This window comes from Ips typographus, linkage group LG1, assembly GCF_016097725.1.
Source record: "Ips typographus isolate SLU linkage group LG1, UJ_Ityp_2.0, whole genome shotgun sequence".
In the NCBI taxonomy this organism is placed as follows: Eukaryota; Metazoa; Arthropoda; class Insecta; order Coleoptera; family Curculionidae; genus Ips; species Ips typographus.
Window position 1 is genome coordinate 24,697,020 of NC_138422.1, and position 23,547 is coordinate 24,720,566.

At 35.7% G+C, this 23,547-nt stretch overlaps 4 protein-coding genes across 4 annotated transcripts; 1 reads left to right on the forward strand and 3 right to left on the reverse strand.

The window, feature by feature from the left end:
- Positions 1 to 1,944: 1,944 nt before the first annotated feature.
- Positions 1,945 to 6,450, forward strand: LOC145737524 (nicotinate phosphoribosyltransferase-like). Its single transcript, XM_081992260.1, has 4 exons — positions 1,945 to 3,124; positions 3,176 to 3,359; positions 5,568 to 5,785; positions 5,845 to 6,450. Exons 1-4 carry the CDS (start codon positions 2,148 to 2,150, stop codon positions 6,113 to 6,115), a joined length of 1,650 nt encoding a protein of 549 aa, XP_081848386.1. The 5' UTR covers positions 1,945 to 2,147; the 3' UTR covers positions 6,116 to 6,450.
- Positions 6,451 to 7,030: 580 nt separating this feature from the next.
- On the reverse strand, positions 7,031 to 10,939 carry LOC145737672 (uncharacterized). Its single transcript, XM_081992505.1, has 4 exons — positions 10,729 to 10,939; positions 10,015 to 10,642; positions 9,780 to 9,964; positions 7,031 to 7,486 (listed from the first exon to the last, which is right to left on the reverse strand). The coding sequence occupies exons 1-4, from the start codon at positions 10,864 to 10,866 to the stop codon at positions 7,064 to 7,066; spliced, it is 1,374 nt and encodes a 457-aa protein (XP_081848631.1). The 5' UTR covers positions 10,867 to 10,939; the 3' UTR covers positions 7,031 to 7,063.
- A 703-nt stretch (positions 10,940 to 11,642) lies between these two features.
- Positions 11,643 to 18,142, reverse strand: LOC145737602 (serine/threonine-protein kinase 3-like). Its single transcript, XM_081992379.1, is given in 3 exon segments — positions 11,643 to 12,993; positions 12,996 to 13,239; positions 17,905 to 18,142. Coding segments are annotated over 2 exon segments (1,455 nt in total). The 5' UTR covers positions 13,222 to 13,239; positions 17,905 to 18,142; the 3' UTR covers positions 11,643 to 11,764.
- A 1,574-nt stretch (positions 18,143 to 19,716) lies between these two features.
- On the reverse strand, positions 19,717 to 22,879 carry LOC145726567 (uncharacterized). The gene is made up of 4 exons (XM_081975720.1): positions 22,630 to 22,879; positions 20,756 to 20,956; positions 20,262 to 20,699; positions 19,717 to 20,125 (listed from the first exon to the last, which is right to left on the reverse strand). The coding sequence occupies exons 1-4, from the start codon at positions 22,721 to 22,723 to the stop codon at positions 19,824 to 19,826; spliced, it is 1,035 nt and encodes a 344-aa protein (XP_081831846.1). The 5' UTR covers positions 22,724 to 22,879; the 3' UTR covers positions 19,717 to 19,823.
- Between the last annotated feature and the right edge of the window lie 668 nt (positions 22,880 to 23,547).

The following is a 23,547-nucleotide window of genomic DNA, read 5'->3' on the forward strand; positions in this document are numbered from 1 at the left end:
TATCGCTAATTACCCGTATATTATTGAAATCTTCCTCTTATACATGTAATTTATTGACCTAACCGCTTACAAAATTTACTCACTCATTTAATTAGCGGATCATTATTGGCAATGCTATTTTACCATTATTACCACCACTTTCGCAGGTAATTTAATTTAAGTGCTGCCCTCTATCATACAGTACAGAGTTATAGTAAAACAGAGAGTCTACAGAAACCTGTTTTATCTACTGGAGATTCTGACGTCACGGCGAATGTATAGTCTTGATAAATAATATTCTTGTTTGCCTGTTATTCTTCAATTTTACTTTATTTCACTGATCTTGAAGGAGTTTGAATCAAATCAATCTTAAAGAAATTTACTCTTTTTTTCAAGGTATTTTTTAATTTTTGTTTGTTTCGAAAAATACTCCGTATTTCAAAAAAATGTGGATTTCAGAGAAAACCAAACAGTAAATACTCATATAGATAGGCCAATAATAAAATTATATAACTAATCCAGTGGATATATTCATATTAAGCTTTTGGCAACATTGCCCATAAGTGTTTGGCTACTAGAGTTTTTATTAGGTTTTCTCTGTCTTTGTCTCGTGCATGCAATTATTACTGTTTCTCTGTCAGCCACACGGTTTTGGTCCATCCACCTTTTTTAAAACTAGCTCCAATTCAACTGCTGAGCATAGCCTCATTGTTTGAGGAGCTACACAAAAGTGTAAATAATGAAAGTTGTAAGAAATTTAATCTTCTACAAGATTGTATTGCCCTTAAGGGTGTCTTTAAAGAGTTTTAAGACAAAAAGTGACCTGGTGCAACTGCTTTTTTAAACTAACACCACTTCGACTGAGCGTTGCCGGTTAATTGAGGAGCTACAATAAATAATGAAAGTAGTAGGAAATTTCATCTTCTACAAGACTGTGTTAAGGTGTTTTTGTTGCCCTTAAGGAGTTACAAGCAAAAAGTAGCAGAGGGTGCGCCAAACTGCTTTTTTAAACTAACACCACTTCGACTGAGCGTTGTCGGTTAATTGAGGAGCTACAAAAAAGTGTAAATAATGAAAGTAGTAGGAAATTTCATCTTCTACAAGACTGCGTTAAGGTGTTTTTGTTGCCCTTAAGGAGTTACAAGCAAAAAGTAGCAGAGAGTGCGCCAAACTGCTTTTTTAAACTAACACCACTTCGACTGAGCGTTGCCGGTTAATTGAGGAGCTACAAGAAAGTATAAATAATGAAAGTTGTAGGAAATTTCATCTTCTACAAGACTGTGTTAAGGTGGTTTTGTTGCCCTTAAGGAGTTACAAGCAAAAAGTAGCAGAGGGTGCGCCAAACTGCTTTTTTAAACTATAACACCACTTCGACTGAGCGTTGTCGGTTAATTGAGGAGCTACAAAAAAGTGTCAGTAATGAAAGTAGTAGGAAATTTCATCTTCTACAAGACTGTGTTAAGGTGTTTTTGTTGCCCTTAAGGAGTTACAAGCAAAAAGTAGCAGAGGGTGCGCCAAACTGCTTTTTTAAACTAACACCACTTCGACTGAGCGTTGCCGGTTATTTGAGGAGTTACAAGAAAGTGTAAGTAATGAAAGTTGTAGGAAACTTCATCTTCTTCAAGATTCAATTTTTTTTGTTGCCCTTAAGGGCGTCCTTAAGGAGCTACAAAGCAAAATGTGACAGAGTGCACCAAACTGCGTTTTTAAAACCCCACTTCGACTGAGCGTAGCTCCGTTATTTGAAGAGCTGGTCGGTTTATCTTTTCCTACCCCTGTGCAACATTTATAGTCTAACCAAACCATGTTTAAATTGCATATTGCAGGCACCCGAGCATCCGCTGTGACGTCACACGGTTCACACATTACTAAAAAACTGACACTTGATTGTGATCACGTGACACTGACCTGCATATTGGTTGCGTTGTCACATGATATAAAATGTTATTTATGACACCACTCAAACAAAACATAACCTAGATTTTTATGTAGGCCATAAAATGATCACAGACAAAAATACCCAAAAAACTTAATTAAAAGTTCTCCATTCTCCTTGATCCCCACGTAAATAAAATGCCAGGGTTGCGTGACAACCCCACAACAATCAAGCAGTATTTATAGCCGTTCAATACAGCAGATTCAAGCAAAGACACGCAAAGTTAACCAGGATGTCGGACAATCCCCAAGTGAACAATTTCAAACGTAAAATGGGACAAAACGGCATAGTGCAGCCCCTCCTGACCGATTTATATCAAATTACTATGGCCTACGCCTACTGGAAGTCTGGTAAAGATCAAGTTCAGGCTGTGTTTGACTTGTTCTTCCGTAAAAACCCTTTTAATGGAGAGTTTACTGTATTTGCTGGACTGGAAGAATGTCTGAAGTTTGTGGAGAATTTCAGTTATTCAGACAGCGACATTGAATATATTAAACAGGTGTTGCCAACCCATGTTGAAGATGAATTCTACCAGTATTTACAATCCTTAACTGCCAAGGACATCCAGTTGTATGCAGTTAGAGAAGGTACTGCAGTGTTTCCTAGAATGCCTTTATTAAGGGTTGAAGGCCCCCTAATTGTAGCTCAACTACTAGAAACCACATTGTTGAACTTAGTGAATTTTGCTAGTTTAATGGCAACCAATGCCACACGTTATAGAATGGCTGCTGGCAAGTTGAAATTGTTTGAATTTGGGTTACGCAGGGCTCAGGGTCCTGATGGGGGCCTGTCAGCCTCAAAGTACTCATACATTGGAGGATTTGATGGTACCAGTAATGTACTGGCAGGCAAACTATTCAACATTCCAGTTAAAGGCACCCATGCTCATTCATTTGTAACATCATTCAATGGTTTTGATGAAATCACCAAAAAAATGCTACTTTCAAAAAGAGACGGTGGACAGAAAAATCTGCTAGATTTGGCAGTAAGTTATCGAAAGAAATTAATAACATTATTCAATGTTTTACTGTCTGAAGTCAGTGATGGAGAGTTGGCTGCTTTTGTGTCCTTTGCCATAGCTTTTCCTGATAATTTCATGGCTTTGGTGGACACCTATGATGTGATCAAGAGTGGATTGATTAATTTTTGTGCTACAGCCTTAGCTTTGCATGAGCTTGGATATCAAGCTGTAGGGGTTAGGTTGGACAGGTGAGTTTTTACCAACATGTTTTAATGAAGGGTTGTATTGATCTGTTTCAGTGGTGACTTGGCCTACTTGTCCTGTGTGGCCAGAGAATATTTTCAAAAGGTGGGCCAGGATTATGAGAATCCCTATTTTGGTCAGTTGCTGATTATGGCCTCTAATGATATTAATGAGGAGACTATTTTAAGTTTGAATGAGCAAGTGCACTGTATTGATTCATTTGGAATTGGAACTCATTTGGTAAGTGCTAGTCTTGGTTTCAGTTTAGTTTTAAGAGCTTTATGGTATAATAAAACATTAAAATACAAATATTTCCATGATTTACATCTTTCTTCTTACCTAAAATAAAAATTTACCAAAATTAACTTTATTATTTGAAACAAACCAAAGGGTCACAAATTCAAAATCATGACGACAGTATACAGTTTAGTAAGTCAAAAAAAGTTACATGTTCATGGTACAAAAGTATTAAAAAATAAGATTTCAAGTTCAGAAATCTGCCATTTTGAAGTCCTACTACTTGTGAATTATGTTATAGTAGTCTCAGAAATAATACGGCGCACGTCGATGTGGAATACGCAAACGTAGTCTCATTTACTTGACAAATATCCGCGGACCAGTTTGACTATCACAGAACAACCAATTATTTCTGTAAAAAGAGTGTACTTACGTTTAAAACTAATCCGGAAATCTCGAGTCTGCCAGATTAAACCGATTAATCCAAGGAGGGACTCTTCTTTAAGAAAGCAACTTTGGAGCATTCTTTAATAGATAGACAGCATTTGACAACACTTCTTTCAACGCCATCTATGGAGCCTTGGCAGGATGAAACAAAGATCTTGCCTGCTGAAATATATTCGATTTTTGCTTTCCTTCCTCTTGTCTCTTCTGCTCTTTTCTTCTCTTATGGGTTCACTTTCAATATCGAAAGTGTTTTTTAATACTAAAACGTGCAAAAGTGTACAGAACTGGTCCCAATACACTCCCCTGTGACACCCTTCCTTTAATCTCCTGGACAAGAAACCTTCTGGTTGTATTCTAAATGCTGTATAAGAAATGAATGAGTTCAAATAGTTTTGACAGGAACTTGGTTAGTTAACTTTACTTGGTTTAATTAAGCCATTCTTTATCGAAAGCTTGCGGCACATCAAGGAAAACGGTAGAGCAAGAAGAATAGAAATCAATGGTAAGAGCTGTCCCAATAAGATATTTTTACGAGAAAGACCGATATTTGTAGAATGAGTGGACAGTTTTAGGAAACGCACAGACAAAGGATCGGTAAACATATAACATAAACGATATTTGACGAATTTCAAAATTTTTTTCGTTCCGGTTTTGAGACCGATAATAGCTAACGTCAGGACAGTGCATTTGTAAACAGAGTGTGAAAAACAAATAACGAAACAAGCCTAAACTAATTTAATCAAATCGGTCCAAACGTTAATGAAAATATTGTTTGAATCCTCTGATTCAGATAGTAAACTGGATAATTTTGTTATTACTAGAAGTTTTATACCCACATTGATATGAGAATATGGCTGAATTGTATGCAGTCTTTGATCTATTTGAAGCAGAATGTAAAAGGTATATTCGCTTTAAGAAAGGTGATTTTCCAAGACAGGCTCAACTACTGAGAACCCCCAATAAATTCTCAACAGATACATTAAAGTACAGCCGAGAAAGGACTCTGCATTCTTTAATGAAGACTTGGCAGATCAGCACCAGCTTTTTCAAAAATAATTAATTATGAAGTAAACCACACGTAATAACTTAGGACATTTATTATAAAACTTCAGAAACCTGCAACGGCTTAATCTGGAAAGGTTTAGACTTATGCCAACGCAGTTTAAGCAAAAGTAGCACCAATTCCAAATTGTTTTGGATTTATTGATGGTTTTTACCAGTGATTTGGCACAAACATCTACATAGGGATTGTTTGCTACAATTTCCGTTAGGAGTATTTGATCATCTTTCTTGCTGAACGTAATCTTGCACCTTTTAGGACTGTTTATGACACTAGTCTTAAAAGAAGTGCGTCCTGCCATATGGTAGGTATTTAGTTATAAATTTAAAAAAACATTATATTAATGTATTTGAAATATTAAGGATTGACAGTCGAACCAAGTCGTTTTAGTAACGGATTTGACTATCCTCCGTAACGTACCGGGTAACGACGGAAATGATAAACGGTAATTGACATTTCATAGGTTAAAATAGCGGTAAACGAATTAATATCTAATTGGTAACGAAAACTGTCTAGTAATTCGCGTCCTCACTTTAGACTTCCACGTACGTTATAAAATTGAAATGTCTCTTACTACGTCACAGGAGATTGTGCCCGGCTCATTTTTTGTAACGTAAGACGTAATAGCTCGTTTTAATGCATAATTTTAAAAGTCCATATTTAAAACCTTAATGGTTTACGACCCCATTGTAATAATCTTATAGGTAACATGTCAAAAACAACCAGCTCTGGGCTGCGTCTACAAAATGGTGGAACTAAACGGACAACCACGCATCAAACTGAGCCAGGACGTTGCCAAAGTAACAATTCCAGGCAAAAAAGATGTTTACAGATTGTACGGAGAAGCGGGCTACGCTTTGATCGATATTTTGCAGCGCTCCTCCGAGGATCCTCCTTCAGAAGGCAGGAAAGTATTGTGTCGGTATGTATACCCGATTTTAATCAAGCGGGAATAAACATGTTTGGTCTTGTGCCTGCCAGTCATCCATTCCAAGAGTCCAAAAGGGCTTTCGTCATTCCGTCAAAAGTGGAACCGTTACTGACGCTGCAGTTTGATAGGGGGCGCGTCTGTCAACCTTTGGAGACGTTACAAGAAATCAGGCAGAGAGTGGAATCTTCACTTAAAATTCTCAGGTCGGATATTAAAAGGACTTTGAATCCGACGCCGTATAAAGTGTCAGTGAGCGACGATTTGTACCAGTTTTTGCACGCATTGTGGTTGGCCAGCGCTCCTATTGGAGAACTTTCTTAAAAGAGCCGATTTGGTGTACCTGACTCTGTGTAGTACATTTATTTGTTGTGATTGTAGTGGGGCACAAATAAATTATAGAAAAACCTAGTTAATCAAACGAGATCTGCTGTGTTGTATGTACAGGAAAGACAGATCTAAAGTTATAATTTTATAAAACTACAGTGTGTTTCTCAATAAAGTACACATGTGCACCTGTTCTTTTAAATTTAGTAAGTACCTTAAAAATCGGGATTATCACAAGCGAGACGCAGAAATATTTAAATATCTAAGTCAAATGTAACGTTGACGTTCGTCAATCAAAAATGGATCAGAATTAAACTTAATTTTTTCAGTAATTATGATTATTCAATATTAAATCCTTTAGCGCTTTCCTCAATGAATAACAGTGGTGTACAAAGTTTTTGGCTGGGTTTAAGAACCGTCGATCCAGCAAAATTTGTTTGCCACTGGTGGATGTTCGTTTCCTTATGGGTTTGGTTCGTTCTTTTGGATGAAATCCTGGATCGTTATGTGAATTTTGCAGATGAAACTTGAGAAAAAAATATAAACACAAGAAGTTATTTCTCTTTTAGTAGTGGTTGTTTTTGTCTTTTTTAATCCGCAATTGGGTAAACATGAGTATCTTTAATTTACGGTTTCATCCAAAAGAATCCGGGGTTACTGTCTCTTTCTGTGACATGAACTATTTTATATCTGTTTTCTTTATCAACATGAAGAGAGTGTCACTGAGATAGCACAACTTGCAGCGTTACCCGTGTTGCCAAATGGTGTTTATTTGCGCTATCTATTACTAAAAACTACTTCAGTAATAGAATTTGGCAAGAAGCTTTAAGGGCAAAATGAAGATAACAAGTTTAGAAATAATACTGTTTCAAATTTCTTTCCTAAAGATGTGATTTTGCGAAAAAAAAAACCTTTTTGGAAATACTTTTATTTCTTCGTAATAATTCAGCTTTCAGCAACAATCATATTCTCAATTTTGACTTTACTATCAGCATCACTACTATCAAAAACAATCCGATGTTTGACGTGATAATGAAACTTAAGTACATCCAGATCGATGAATTTCCGTTTACACATCTGACAACCGTACTCACCTGAGTGTTGCATCATGTGCTTCTTCTTGTTGTAGGTCCGGGTAAACGTTTGCGGACAGTACGAACACTTGTAAGGTCTTACTCCTGTGTGCGTGTCCTCGTGTTGCTTCAGATCCCCTTTGCCCGAAAACTGTTTAGGACAGAATCGGCAGAGGTACGGCTTTTCGCCCGTGTGGGTGCGCTCGTGACGCGTCAGGCCGCATGACGATGAGGAGCGAAAGCCGCAGAACCGACATACGAAATTTTTGATGTTGTCGTGTTGCTTTAAGTGATACTGAAAAAGAAAATATTGATTGTGCCCAGTGTAGATGTTTGACGATATATGTATAAAGATATACTTTGCAATAAATTAAGAAGATAACGTTGTAATTTAGGCTCAGATAAAAGTACTGCTATTTGTTCTCTTGTAAATAAATACCTTTGAGTTTTTTGCTCTATATCCAACGTTTTTCTTCTTGATGAAAGGTATTGTTGTCAAAGTCCAACAATTTATGAACAGTTGTGTCCCAAGAGACATTTCATTCACAACCCATCAACGTAGATTTACTAAGAACCATTTTTTAGGGTTCAGCAATATTTCTTTTAAAGCGTATCAAATTTTGTTTAAGGTTATCCAGGTAGCCCATTTAAGCGGGTGTCGGAAACCGAATTTTGGGCTATAACATCAGGCTGCAACTCTCTCTCAATAAGACGATCAACAAAGTAACAACCCCCAATCCGTAACTTTGAAAGGTACTCTGACTATTTGCAACACATTTATAATTTACTCTCTCAATAATTCCTTCAAGCAATAACCTCCTATTCCTTCACTTTGAAGGTACTCTTGCTATAAAGCAACTTAGCTCTGACACTACTAAGGTTATAGCACTTTACTCAGCTACCCTACTCTAGTTTACCTTACCTATTTCTCAAGAATAACTACGTGTAATTAAAGTGTAATATAGACACAATTGACAATAATGTCCTAATTTCAAAACTCCAGCACCTCGCACATCCCTCAACCCAATTGGAGGGTCTCTAGTTTGAGCGTATAAAAATGATTGGTAAGGCAATTTGAACCTTATCAATACACGTATTAAAGAGCCGTATTTGTCGAGTTGCACTCTTTAATTTAGTTCTAAAGTCGCTCGTAATATGAAATATTTTGGCCATAACGACGAAGCAGAATATTCCGCAGAGTTTTGCAAAATACGCCAGCAACACCGTTTCTTCTGCTGCCGATATTCGTTTTCATACTGGGTTTTAGACGCAAGACTTTCCAGTCCTAATTGTTTAAGCTTATCCCAGACGGTCTATTTGTGCGGGTGTCGGAAACCAAATTTTGGGCTATAAAATCAGGCTGCAACTCTCTCTCAAACCTACTCACTCACCAAGTAACGCTGTTCCAATAAGACGGTCAACCAAGTAACAACCCCAAATCCTTAACTTTGAAACCTACTCTTGCTATTTGCAAAACATTTATAATTTACTCTCTCAATAATTCCTTCAAGCAATAACCTCCAATTCCTTCACTTTGAAAGTACTCTTGCTATAAAGCAACTTAGCTCTGACACTACTAAGGTTATATCACTTTACTCAGCTACCCTACTCTAGTTTACCTTACCTATTTCTCAAGAATCACTACGTGTTATACGTGACAATAAGTGTCATAATTTGAAAACTCCAACACCTCGCAAATCCCTCAACCCAATTGAAGGGTTTCTAGTTTGAGCGCATAAAAAATGATTGGTAAGGCAATTTGAACCTTATCAATACACGTATTAAAGCGCCGTATTTGTCGAGGCACTCTTTCCTTTAGTTTTAAAGTCGCTCGTAATATGAAATAATTTGGCCATAACGACGAAGCAGAATATCCCGCAGAGAGTTTTGCAAAATGGCAACACCGTTTCTTCTGCACCTTGAACTTGTACTTTGTTTCGCCACTCACAAAATTGCCGATATTCCTTTTCATACTGTGTTTGAAACGCAAGACAGAGGACGTCGTCAGATGAGCTAGGAGACTATTCTGTAACGAGCACATATCCAAGATGGAGAACCGCAGACTGGCAAAAATCGACAGAAATGGAAAACCAGCATCCGGCAGACCACTAAGAGGTGGTACGTACAGGTGGCTGGTCATTGGCATCCCAGGAGGGACAAAATGGATAAAACAAGCCGTGACACTTGCGCAAAGAAGGAAAAGAAGAAGAGGATTTGAGATTTGTCTGGAAGCTAGTTCAACCTTCTAACTTTGCAGCCAATATATCATCCGGAATATCAAAGTTTTCCATGATTTTAATGCTGACTTTTTGAAATTCCAAAATGAAATATCGATGATCGGTCGATATGATACCATAAAGCTTTGAATGTAACTCGATTATTAGCGGTTCAACATAGTCTTGGACATTGCGGACGACTGGCCTGTCCTCGTCTTCTAGCAATGTCCACAACTACTATATCTCACATAATAATCTCGTTATATTTATAGCTATTACACTACTATTATAAAATCCATATTGGTATAAACTTATTATTTAATAGCCAAAATACTACCAGGAAAAAATGATTCTTGAACAACTAATGTTTACCTTCAATGAACAATAACTCCTAAATCTCCTCCCACATTGTGGACACAAATGTTTGTATTGATCAGGATTGCTATGCCTTTGTTGTATATGAAGTCTAAGGTGTTGCTTGATCCTGCACACTTTCCCACATAAATAACAAATAAACACTGTATCTTGGTGGTTGCTTTCCTTGTGATGTCTGAGTTCTAAGTTAAACTTATTAAAACATGTAAATACTGTTAAAATTATAACTTACTTGAACTAGTATCATATGATTCCCCACAAACTGAACACTTAAATACTTCCATCCAGTTTTCATTGTGCATGGAGTATTTATGGCGAGTCAGTCTAGTCCTAGACTGGTAAATCATATTACAAATGTCACATTTGTATGCCCCTGGTTCTCCTTCAGACCTTTCTCTTTTAACGTTTGAACTCCTTCCTACTACTTCCGTCTTTATTTCATTTTGAACTGTACTAACTTTGGTAATGTCTCCTTCATTCATTTTCCTTTTTCTTCTTTTTTTCTCCTCCTCCAAGACATCTTCTATAGTCATTATTGTTATGCCTGTAACGTTTTCTTCGTTGTCATCATCTGCTTCACTTTGAATTTGACTGATGTTATAATAGTTGTGATCTAGTAAACCATTATTCAAGTTTTGCACAGTACTACTCTCCAGTAAGTTTTCTTCTTTGACTGGACTTGTAGGTAGTACGCAGTTGTTGAAATTATCAGTTACGTTAACTCCATCATCAATTTGTTGTTCTAAAGTTTTTAATAACTCTTGGGACTCATTAAATGTAACAATAAACTTGTAGGTCACTTTTAAGTTGAGCAAACAAGGCTCACAAATTTCATTTGGAAGAATGTCTGAGAGAACTACCTATTAACAAATTAGTGGGAGAAAATGTTGTAGAACTTAGCTGTACTCTGTACTTTTAGCAAGATATTAGTAAAGTGTGTACTTACGTTAGAAGAGGTGACTATTTGCAGTGTTTTTAATATTGTCTGCTGAACTCCACCTGGTAAGTCTGTTAGTATACTGGAAAGAGGGTAGTAAACCGCCGTTTTGGGGTTTAAGCAACATCTGCATCGCACTATTTCCATTTTTAAATTATATTATTTCTGGTCCATAGAAAATAGTAAACAAACATCATGTAAAATGTAAATATAACCTAAAAAAAGCAAAAATATCACTGACAGCTGTCTGACGTTTGACAGCCACTCAATAAATAAAGATCATTCAATTTAATGGAGCGGTGACACCAGACAGTGAAGACTAGTAGAAGCAGAGACATTTTTATTCAGGTTCCGGTTTCGGCTCTAAAGCCATCATCAAGACTTAAAGAATCAAACCAAAGATCCCACAAACAAAACAAAAATGCAAACCGTACTCATTACAAACATAAATAACACTTTCTTTGCAATTAAATAAAAACTTCTTAAAATCACTGTTCCTAGTTTGGAATTTGTCTGTGACTCTCAAGCTACTGAAAAGAAATAAATAAGCCGTTCTTCCTCTAATCTACAATTTTCTTACATTTTTTTGAAGAGTAAATTAACTTGCGACACTTCCTGACTTAAACTATAAGTACTTCTTGACGTTCAGAAATTGGACGGTCATTAAATAACAGAACTATAACGAAAAAAAAAAAGTGGCGACAACTTCTTTTGTAATCCCAACCCATAACACAAACATTGAAATATAATAGTAGAAAGATCATAGAATAGCTTCTTGGCTGACTAAACCACCGGCGGTTGTTCAGTGAGATTGTCTGGCCCTGTATCGACTTTGTTACTTCATTGATAAGCGTGATGGGTTGTTTATTAAGATTGCCACTTCTCAGAGGGTCACATTAAAAAAATAAACAGTGAACAGTAACTATCCGGAAAAAAGAGATACTTTTATTAAAATATCACTCCAAAAAGTACTTAGCTTGACTAGAAAATAAAAATTTCCATGTATAGAGCAGTATCAAATAACAATAAAAACTATAATATACTATCAGAATTTTTGGGAACGCTTCCGTTTTGCGTCCATGGCATCTAGAATTGGTTGCTTCTTGGCTTGATATTTCTTTCTCAGTTCGTCGATTTCCGACTCCATGTCCGCATCCAGACTGTTCATTCGTTGCTGCAACTCTTCAAACGTGAGGCACTTTAGAAACTCAAAGTCCTGTTCAGAAAGCACCACGCTCTCCTCGAGCTTTTCGTAGGAGTTGTGATTTTCGACCGCTACCTCCTTGGACACTATGTTCTCCTTGTTCTGCTCAAAATGGTCCAGAAACTTGGGTCTGTACTTTTTCCGGTTAGAGTCAGTGGAGTCTGTGTCATGTCTTTTCATTGTTTGATCATCGTCGGTGATAATCACCATAGTTCCTAAATCGGACTCTAGTTCCAAGAAGGTACCTGAATTGATTGGTGCAACTAAAGTACCACCTTTGTCAGGGACTAAAGTTCCTTCATCAGCACAAGATACCATAGTCTGGTTGACGGTATCGTCTAGCAGTTCAATATCTTGGCCACCATTTTTCACTGGCTCACCATTAGGTAAAGTGATATTGCGGTATGTTTGTCCTTGTCGGATTTCGTGTGCATCTTGGATCATGGCACTTAAAATATTCGACGGTCTGGCATTGGCAATAAATTCATGGGTCAATAGATCTGATGCGATGGCACGTTCTTCAGGGTTCTTAACTAAACACACACTAACAAAGTCTAAGAACTCCGCACTCCATTTCTCGGGTTCGCGAAAAGAAGGCGGAGGTTTGGTGGGAATCATAAAAATCGCTCTCATTGGATGAATGTCTCCGTAAGGTGGTTTTCCTTCTGCCATTTCCAAGGCAGTAATTCCTAAGCTCCAAATATCAGCCACGCAGTCGTAACCGATTTCCTGTATAACTTCAGGGGCCATCCAAAATGGAGTACCGATCACTGTATTACGTTTGGCCATGGTATCAGTCAACTGTCCGGCTACCCCAAAATCAGCAAGCTTTGCTACACCTTCATTATTCAACAGAATATTTCCTGCTTTAATGTCTCGGTGGATTTTACGACGCAAATGTAAATACTCTAAACCTTTCAGGGTATCAGACAATACAGTAGCAATTTCATCTTCGCTCAGCGTTTTTTTCCTGAGTCGCATAATATCGGAAATAGACCCTGCCCCGCAGTATTCCATCACAATCCATAGATCCGTATTCTTAAAGTAACTTCCGTAGTATTTCACTACAATGGACTGTCACACTGTTGCATTATCGAAATCTCCTTAATAATCTCTTGGAGATCGCTATCGACTGGCACTTGTTTAATGGCTAGTACCTGCCCAGACTCTTTGTGTAAGGCTTTGTACACACTCCCGTAGGAACCTTCACCTAGTTTACATATGAGATCAAATACGTCTTCTGGCTGCTTCGTCAGGCTTTCTTCAGAGAGCTTTTTCAGCTCAATTTTGGAAGACATGGTTGAGTGAACTAGAAGCTACTGAAAATAGTTACGTAAGTTTTAGTAAATTCGAATTTCTGTAAATATGGTTTAATACTAATAATAAGTAACAGAAAACTCTTGAAGCATTGGAATTTTTCAATATTTTCAAGTAAAGCTAACTAAATCAGTAAAGGTAGTAAATGAAACTTAATGAGTGCAATGCAGTTTTAATTTTAAATGCAGATTTATCGGCCAATACCTTCTTTCAAAATAACCAACTTTTTGTGTAATATTACATACAATTAATAGATATGAGATGTATTTAGAGATATGAGATATTCCATGTTTCAAAACTAACTTTACACTATTTCATTTGAAAAGATAGAGCAAATGGTTAGGTAGCAAGTAAGTTATTTGTAGTAAACAAAAAACTACGTTTCTGGAATTTCTTCTATACTTTTCCATTGGAAATAGGTATTGTTTTTAAGATGTGAAACTCTCATTTCATAGAATATGCACCAAAGAATGTCCCTAAAAATATTTCGGGAATGGTAACAGGTAGACTTGCTTTTGCTCGCCACGTCAACCAGGACAGTGACTTTTTTGGGTCATTTTTAAAACCTCGCCCTTTCGAAACAAATTTACAGATTTTAATGCTGTTTGGACTGTCATTGGGCTTGGTTTATTAGCTTTTTACTGATGTAAAAAGTTTTGCTCTAATGCAAAAAAGTGAAATTTTCAAGTAGTCCCCAATTGACCAATAATTATTTGTGGTTTTGTTTTAACTTGAGGAAGTGATATTTAGGTCAATATCTCGGGACGTTTCCCAATTAACGTCCCATGTCTCAAGAAATATTGATTTATCCGAAAAAGACGACAGTACAGTGCTCAAGCTGGAATTAAGTTATGGCATTAAGTTATTTTTATGTATCATTTTGGTTGGGTGTAGATCCAATATTATCTGTTACATATTGTTTAAAGCAACCCCATGACCAATAAGACTATACAGGGTGGCTAGAGACAATCAAAGTAGGACAGGAACTAGTGCAAAAAGAAGTATTAAATTACAGTCACTTTACTAATAAATATTTTTAACTTTTTTCTTACATAGTAACTTGTTAGTAAGAAATATCGATTCTTCCGGATATAACACGGTATACGGTTCAATCTTAAATTAAGTCATATTAGCAGGTTTGTATCTATGATTCAAATGCCGTTGTATGTTCAACATCTGTTACATAATCTGAGTGCTTTTAAGGACAAGCTCCATATTTGGTAAGACCTTACAGGGTGTCCAGTGACAGTGAGTAAAACTTGAAATTGTTTGCATCAGTTGTTCTTTCATTTTACCTGTCTCTAAACACTCTGTATGGTTCTAGCGGTCAAGAAAGTTGACTTAAAATTATGCAACACATAATATGGGACCTACATGTGACTTAAAATGACAGTTTAACTGATATGTCGCATTTTTTGGATAAATCAATATTTCTTGAGTCACAGGATGTTAAAAGGCCAAAAACGTCCGGAGATATTGACCTAAGAAACACTTTTTGATAATTAATCAACACATTTAGCTTAATATTTTGTTTTTAGACTTATTTTTTGTCAATAATGACTTATTTATACTAAATTTTACTTGTTTCTGGGACACCTGTTAAAATTTGATTTTTAATTTATTATTACAGTCTTTTATGATATTTAATATTTTCATTTTATACACATTTCTGTATATTAATACTATTATACATATCAAATACAAAACCTAAAAAACTCATTGGGAGACCTTTTAAAATCACTTATACAGGGTAATTCAAATTCGACCCTCACCATTGGGATCTCGGAAACTATAGGAAAGTTTAAATTGGGGCAAAGTTGCGCAATGTAAAGCTCAACCAAATGCAGTTTTAAAAATTTCGATTTTCCGAGTACTTCCGAAGATATCCGAAACAAACTGAAAATTTGATTTTTTGTTTTTATTTATTTCTAATCTTATTTGAAGAGATATTCCAAAACTAAACGCACCTTTTCATTGCCACTTTTTCTCAGCTATTCGATGATGGATTCAAATTTGCCACACGACGTTTCGTTTTTTGGCAGCCATCATCAACTTTCTTTTTTCTTATGGGCGCCATATTGGATTTTTAGCCCACCAAATAGTACGTTTTATTCTGATTTTAGTGATGTATAATAACTTATGATTTGCTTCATAAATAACAAAATAATTCAATAAAAACTATTTTTACTTTAGTTATTGGCTTTGAGTTAATGGGCCGTTTCATAAAATGTCATTATTTGACAGTACTTGTCAAACACGATAATTCGGACGATCATTAGAGCTTTTAGAGATTTTACCTTAGTTAGCTTTGAGTTAATGAGACGTTTTATGAAGATTACTTGGTAGTACTTGTCACACGCAATTGGCCTGAACATACTTAGTCACAAAGGTGTACACGTGACTTAAACCGGTTTATTCACTCGAAGAGCTTAGGCCACTCGCTACGCTTGTGGACCTAGTTGTTCTTTTCGTGAATAAAAAATGGTTTAAGTCACTTGCTGCAAAGTAACTATTAAATCACTCTGAATGACATTCGCCTATTTACAGATGTAAACAAACAAACATCAATGTTACATCTACGGGGCGCGGTACAAATTTAATAGAACTGTAATTTTAGTTTTTTTTTTAATATAAGAAGTCGAAATTTAATAAAATACTGTATAAGACACGTGACTTAAACCGGTTTATTCACTCGAATAAATATGAATGAATAAAAAATGGTTTGTCACTTCCAAAATAAATAACTATAAACCTGCACTTAACATTATAAAAAATTGAAATTTGGCAAAAAATGAAGTTCCTAAAATGATGATCTTTCTCTTGGAAACATAAATAAGCCTTTTAAGTTAGAGATAATGCTAACAAATCTCTTTTTCTGATTAACCTAAATAGTTCAGCAATGCTTGTATAATAATAACATTTTCTGCGGGGGTTTCTTTTCTAGATACATTTTTATCTATGATTGACGCTTTAATGATCGTCCGAATTATCGTGTTTGACAAGTACTGTCAAACAATGACATTTTTTAAAACGGCCCATTAACTCAAAGCCAATAACTAAAAATTGAATGAACTGAATTATTTTGTTATTTTTGAAGCAAATCATAAGTTATTATACATCACTAAAATCAGAATAAAACGTACTATTTGGTGGGCTAAAAATCCAATATGGCATAAGAAAAAAGAAAGTTGATGATGACTGACAGAAAACGAAACGTCGTGTGGCAAATTTGAATCCATCATCGAATAGCTAGGAAAAAGTGGCAATGAAAAGATGCTTTTAGTTTTGGGATATCTCTTCAAATAAGGTTAGAACTAAATAAAAAAAAAAAATCAAATTTTCAGTTTTTTTCGGATATCTTCGGAAGTACTCGGAAAATCAAAATTTTTAAAACAGCATTTGGTTGAGCTTTATATTGCGCAACTTTACCCCAATTTAAACTTTCTCGTATCTCTTATGGTTTCTGAGATCCCAATGGTGAGGGTCGAATTTGAATTACCCTGTATACTCTCTTGCAGCTAGATGGTTGCAGGTGGAGCCCTCTATCAGGGGCAATAAACTAACTGAGAGTACCATACTTTCCTCCTGACCATCTTGTTTTACACAAATTTTCTTTAATTTATATGAAAATATTATAATGAACCAAAAACAAAATTTCAACCTTGACACCCTGCATCTATATTCTATTTTATTTATAATTGTGGCATAAGACTTTTCTTTGGTTTTGAGCAATCTGCAGTAGCTCTATATACCATTACTTAAGGTCCAACCAGGTATAATTGAATAATTCATTCACAATTGCAGGAAAATTGAACAATTATTAATGATGAAGTTTTATTCTATAAATTTGATTAGTGCATCCACTACAACAATAAATTACTCTTGAATTTACTAAACTCCACCAAAATGTAAATCAACACTGTTCAATTAATAATTGCTGGAATTGTTAAGAAAGAACAAAAATACTTAACTTATTTGATATGTTAATTAATTATAACACAGAAAACACAACAATTTCTCTACCTAATGTGCATTATGAAATTGAGATGTTTTTTTCTGAAAATGTGCTTGAAAATGGTTACAGATACAGAAGAAATTAATAATGCAAAAAAAGTTTTTAAATCAAATAAGGATTTTCAATCTTTAAGAAAGAAAATTAAGGCATTTACAAAATAAAGAAAAAGACCTGTAAATTGGAAAACAGTGAAACTTTACTTAACTTTTTTTGCAGTTGCTTTACTACCATTAGTAGGTAACTATTATGTGGAATTTTGTCCCAAATTTCCTCATCAATTTAAATTTTGTATTTACTGTTATTACAAATATTTATCTTTGTTAGTGTCAATGAACTCTGTAAATAATCTATAATCATACCAAAAACCAAAAATTCCTAAATTTTTGATGTAAAATAATTTCAAAATCCTGTACATTTACAGCATGAGTTGAAAAAGTGTCTCTCTTTGAGAATAATGAAACATTTTCCAACCAGTTTTAACTCATAATAAGGTCCCTATTCTAACATAAATTTACTGAACAACTTCATACAAAAACATCCTAAAATGGAAAACAATAAATCCAGTTGTTTGTGCTTTTATGCCTATCAAAAATCATTTGTTGTTAGATCTATAATAAATAAAATAAATCCAAGATTTCAGTTGACTTACCTGGGGGTTAAATACAGTTTTCAGTGGGTTTTAATTGGCCTTGCCATATTGGGATAATTGTGTTCTTTGAACCGAGGAATCTAATTTTCGTACAATCAGATAGGGTCTGTGCCTTATACTCATAAGGCACTATTATAATTGTCGAGTTTCCCTTGTAACTTGTAAAATCTAAAATAGATAAAAATTTGTAGCCAGAAATAAAATTATTGTTGTTTTGACGTTTGTACATAACCTTAAAATAAACCAGCTGTCGCTGTCAAAAAGTTTGTCGTCTGTCAATTCAGTCAGGGTTGTTGTGTTCCGTATTCAACCTGGGTTAGGGTTACACGTTCTGAATTGTCTTTGCCACAAGGTGAAAGCTGCGACGATAAAATTTTGAGAAACCACAGACATCTACTCCTTTTTTTAACGAATCTGTATCGATTTTATTCTTCCACAATTCCTATCCAGCACTTGAGCAAATAACAATAACAACAGGTAAGTAAGGTGAGTTTTGCAGACGATATAACCTTATTGCTTGTTAGAGGAGAATTTGAGAGTGTCCCATAAAATCATTGCAGCCTGCTCTTTTCACTGTACGACGCTGGTGCAGTTTAGGCAAACCTTGAACCCTGCTAAAACCAAACTACTCTTCTTCACAAGACAGAAGTAGTTGCAAATGTACGAAGTACAACCTGAAACAATGGGAGCAAACTAAGAAACTTTTATATTTGGGACTAACATTAGACACCAAACTCACCTACAAAATCCATGTAGAAAATACAATTATTGCAAAGGAATATGCGGGAGTATGATAGGTAAGACTTGGAGACTGAGGCTTTCCAAATTTTCCTGGTATTACACCAGGAAATAGCTCCTATCGATACTTATGGTTCTCTCTTCTTTGGTGGCATAAGACGGCAAACGACAGGCCAATGTGAAACCAGACAGACCATGCACAGAAGCTTGTTTTTAACAAACGATCATAGAACACCATAAGTGCAAATGGGACAACATAGCAAAATATTTATAAAGCTTGAAGATGAAAAAGTCTTCCTAACTAAGAAAATAGATAACAGCCACGTAAAAGGAAAAGGGAATAGCATTATTATGCACCTAGGCAGTATATGGCGAGCGTATTTAACAGTAATAAACTATCTGCGAGCAATAAATTATTACAATTTCTTGGGCTACACTGAATGCATTGGAGTCTGTTGAAATATGTTCCAAAATAGTATGGACGACTGTGGCATGCCTTGGTGAACACATTCAATTATACCTTCATTGGACAAAAGAGCACCAAAACAACAAAGAAAAATAAACTGCAGTCCTTCTAAGAATGGAGCAAAAGACAGCAAAGGAAGAAATAATGGATCTTATAAGAAATCAAACGACACTGGGACGGACTCCCTGGCATAGGCAAACTTAAATGTTTATGGGAGGCACAATCAAAGAGCAAGAGAACTTTTGCAACTTGGATAGGGCGCAACTGAGGAGAGCAGTTGCCCTAATCACAGGACACTGTGAACTCAGCAAACATATGCATCAAGTGGAAAGAGAACCTTATCCTGAAAGCAAGTTGTGTGGTAGAGAAGAGGGAAAAGCGGCTCTTCAGTGGTTCAGATATCTCGCCTTTGAGACACATTTGTTAGAGCTGACTTAGCAAAAATGGCAGACAACAGAATACCGATAGATATAGAATAGTACAGTGCAATGAAAGAAGAAGACAATAGTACAGTGCAATGTTTAATGTTATATTGGCGTTAATAACTTTTGAACGATTTGGGGTTAATGGAATCAAGAAAATATTTAGAGTAAAAGTCTACAACAATAGCAGTTAATAAGCAATAATTTAATTAATAATGCTTTATAAAATCTCTAATACTAATACAACTACTACAACAACTATACAAAGTTATAAAACTAGCAGACTATTTTGACTAGCAGTAAAAATCTTGATGATCCCTTAACAGTCCCCGGGGTCCTTCAGTGTACTCGCACAAACCGAGCTTCTTCAACAGCACGCATTTGGTTTTGGGGTTTCCCCATTTCCCTTTAAAGGTCATCCACGCGGGCATTTCGGTTCTTCCAATGTGGTGGAACTTCACTGTTGCCCAAGTTTTCCACGGTTTTCCAAACCCGGTTTTGTCCAGCACTTTTGGTACTCGAATAAACTCGTGATCGCCTGGAGTTGGCCATAATCCATGCGAACCTTCTGCGGCAAACAGCACTGGATGACCTCCTAAATAGATAACCTGCATTAGTATTACAGGAGTAGTTAAGAAATAAAATTATCTAACTTTTATAAATATTCTTAAAGAACTAAATTGCTGTACCAAATGCTATAATACAGATTGTTCCTGTGGATAATGTCTCACCTTGAAGTCTGACAAAGTCAGGAAAAGCAGGAACTTGAGCGACTCCTTTACGTTTTGCCTTGGACTGGAACTTAAACAGGCTGGTAGCTCTGTCGTAGTCGTAGTAAGCACCAGCGTCGTGCACAGCGAGGAACAACTTATCGGGATACGATGATCCTGAGAAGGACAGACTCATGTGCTCCCAGTCGCCAATGTGATTGCCGATTTTCCGGTAATGTCCCAAACACTTGCTGAAAATTAACGGGGCAGGGACTTTCCCTAAAAAACAAGCGTCTTTTCCTTCATTGAAGGGATAGAACATCCAGTAGGTGACGTGAAACGGTGGTACTGTTCTCTCGCTGAGATCCCTGAAAGATGGGCAGTAAGTTACCACAGCGTAGATAGGAACTGGAGGAGATTTCCCATAGAGGAAGGATGATTGGTTCAGCTTAAGTCCATCTGGTTAAGTACCAAATTATTTTTGTTTATATGACAGACAGTAAAGGTAAACATACCTAAAGGCTGGTTTGGAACTAGAAAGTACTTTTTTGAGTTGTACTGGAAAAACCTGGCATAATGTTTACTTTTTGTGACCACACTGCCCTGCTCATCGGCTATGTTGGTGTTTTCCAAGAATTCTTCCACACTCAAAGGCATAAACTTTTCTTCAGGTGAAAGCCAGATCAACGGAGCCCATTGCTTCACCAAAGTTTCAACTACAACAAAAAAATTTGCTTTCCATAATTTACACCTTTTACATTCCTATTCTAAACAAACTTAAATTAGGATGGTTACACTATAGTACCAATTGTTTGTATAAGAATGTAATAATAATTATAACTAACAGTAGCTAGATATCAAAAACTTTCACTCTTTACACATGATGCTCCACCTGTACTGTAATTATACGATTTCCCTAAATAAAACTATTACAATACACTTTAATTTATTCAAAATTGGTCTCATGGTGCCTTATATGTAAGTTGAAAAACAGTTATAACAATGCATTACTGATGGTGAAATATCTAGTTACGTTAAAAATGGTTTATTTCACTTGTGTGGCTTTAAATCAATCATTTTTGGAGCATTTGAGGTGTCAGTTCTATATTTTCCTAAAATATCTTGTATTTTTTTAAAGTATTTATTTACAGTTACTTCTATCTGAAAAAAGAGGTATTTAAAACAAGGTAAAAAATTTTTTTGGTAGACGACCCCTGTACCTATTGTTTCCAATATTCCCATGATGGGTCATCCTATAAGGTTGTCATCCTGTATAAAAACGTTTTTTAAACTAATTCTGTACATATTTACAAGAATGGATATGATGGCTTTATCGCACGAGGAAAGGTCCAAACACTTTCCATATTCTCCTAAAGTAATCTAAAAAGGTTTTAAAACACTACAGAAACTCCAAAATGCTTCTCAAGCAGTCGAAAGCCTTCCAAAAGAGTCTAGAAGATTCCAAAAGCTTTTAGAACACTCTAAAGGCTTCCAAATGATCTTCAACTAGTCTAGAAGCTCTAAAAAGATTTCAAGACAGTCTAAAAGCTTCCGTATGCTTCTAGAGCAGTTTAACAGCTTTCAAAAATTTCTAGATTCGTCTAGAAGGTTTCAAATGCTATAAAAGCAGTCTAGAACCTTCAAAGCATTTTAAACTCTTCAGAAATCTTCTAAATGCTCCTAAAGTAGTCTAAAAATATTTTAAAATACTACAGAAATAACTCCAAAATGTTTTTAAACAAGTCAAGAGCCTTCCAAAAGCTTTTAGACCAGTATAAAAGCTTCCAAATGCTCTTCATCTAGTCTAGAAGCTCTCAAATCATTTTAAGACAGTTGTTTCCATTTTCGTTTGCATTTAGAGCAGTTTAAAAAGTTTCGAAAAGTTTCTAGAACCGTTTACAAGGTTTCAAATGCTTTAAAAGCAGTCCAGAACCTTCAGTGCTTCTAGATTAATCTAAAAAGATTTCAAAACACTACAAACAGTCTAAATTTTCTAAAAAAATTTTCAAATGCCTCTAAAGCTTTCACTGCACTTTCAATATGCTCTTTAAACTGTCCAAAAATCTTCCAAAGCTTCAAAACATTTCTAGAACTTGAACTCAAAAAAAGAAAAATTTTGCATCTCTGATAGAGTTTTGTGCTTTTTGAAAACTTTTTTTCACGATTTTAGTGCTTTTTAATCCGGACTCTATTAATAATGAATACTTATATCGTTTTGCAATTAATTCGAGGGTTATATCTTTCCCATCCAATTATAGAATCTAGAGCATTATATCTCATTGATTTATTTGATCGATTGAATAATCTATCAACTAATGCAATGAGACCACGTTTATAAAATCTGGGTTAATTAGTAAATTGTGCCGCGCAAACAAAAAGCCAAACTCACCTAGCATTAAATCCTGCCATTTGGATGTCCCAACGGTAAAAGTGCTGCACAAAAGGAACAAAAACAAAGACAGACCGAACTTGCCCTGGACCATTTCGCACCACCGGACATACTTAAATTTCCGTTATATACAGGGTGTTTTTGTTCCAGTCTTTGTCTTAAAAGCGCGATTCAAATGTGCGAAACCACCATTTTAGCGACCTTGACGAAACGATACTCACCCGTTAACCGACATTTGGCGAGTGCAGACCAAAACGCGAAGAATCGTATAAAGCTTTCACTTCAAATACCTGATTGGTTAGAAAGAGAAAAAGGTAGATTTTTATCGATCCGGAGTAGAAACGCACTTTGGTTTTTGAACCTACTTTAGGGAGGCGAGAAAGCGCTTTTGTTTACTGTATTTTTAGTTGTTTTTGTTTCAGTGTTGCCAAAGTGGTACAAAAGTGAAGGCAAGATGCAGAGTGGTACATCATTTATATAAAAAAAGTTACAAATGTAGTGCAAATAATATTTCAGTAATTGCAGAAATCGTGAATGTTGAAATTGTTCTGTTTAGGACGAGTCTTTTTTGTTTAGATACTATCATATTGATAGTTCAGAATGCACATAGTGCATCATACCTACTACTACTGACAAATACAGCTTGCAGGAATATGGAAAAGGAGCGACGAACAACAATACATTTCGTTACTGAACCGATTTGGTATAAATGTAGTCGTCCCGAATTCTCCAACTCGCACCGGGTCCGTAAATTAATGAAATAGTAAACCATTTCTAAATTATAATAATCGCGAGTGCCAGACCCTGAATGAGAATGTAAGTACAATCAGTTTAATTATTGTAATATTGGGTGTATGTGAACGGGATTGTTTAAAGTGTTTAAAGAAGTTTTATTCCGATTCACTAAGTTGATAAACT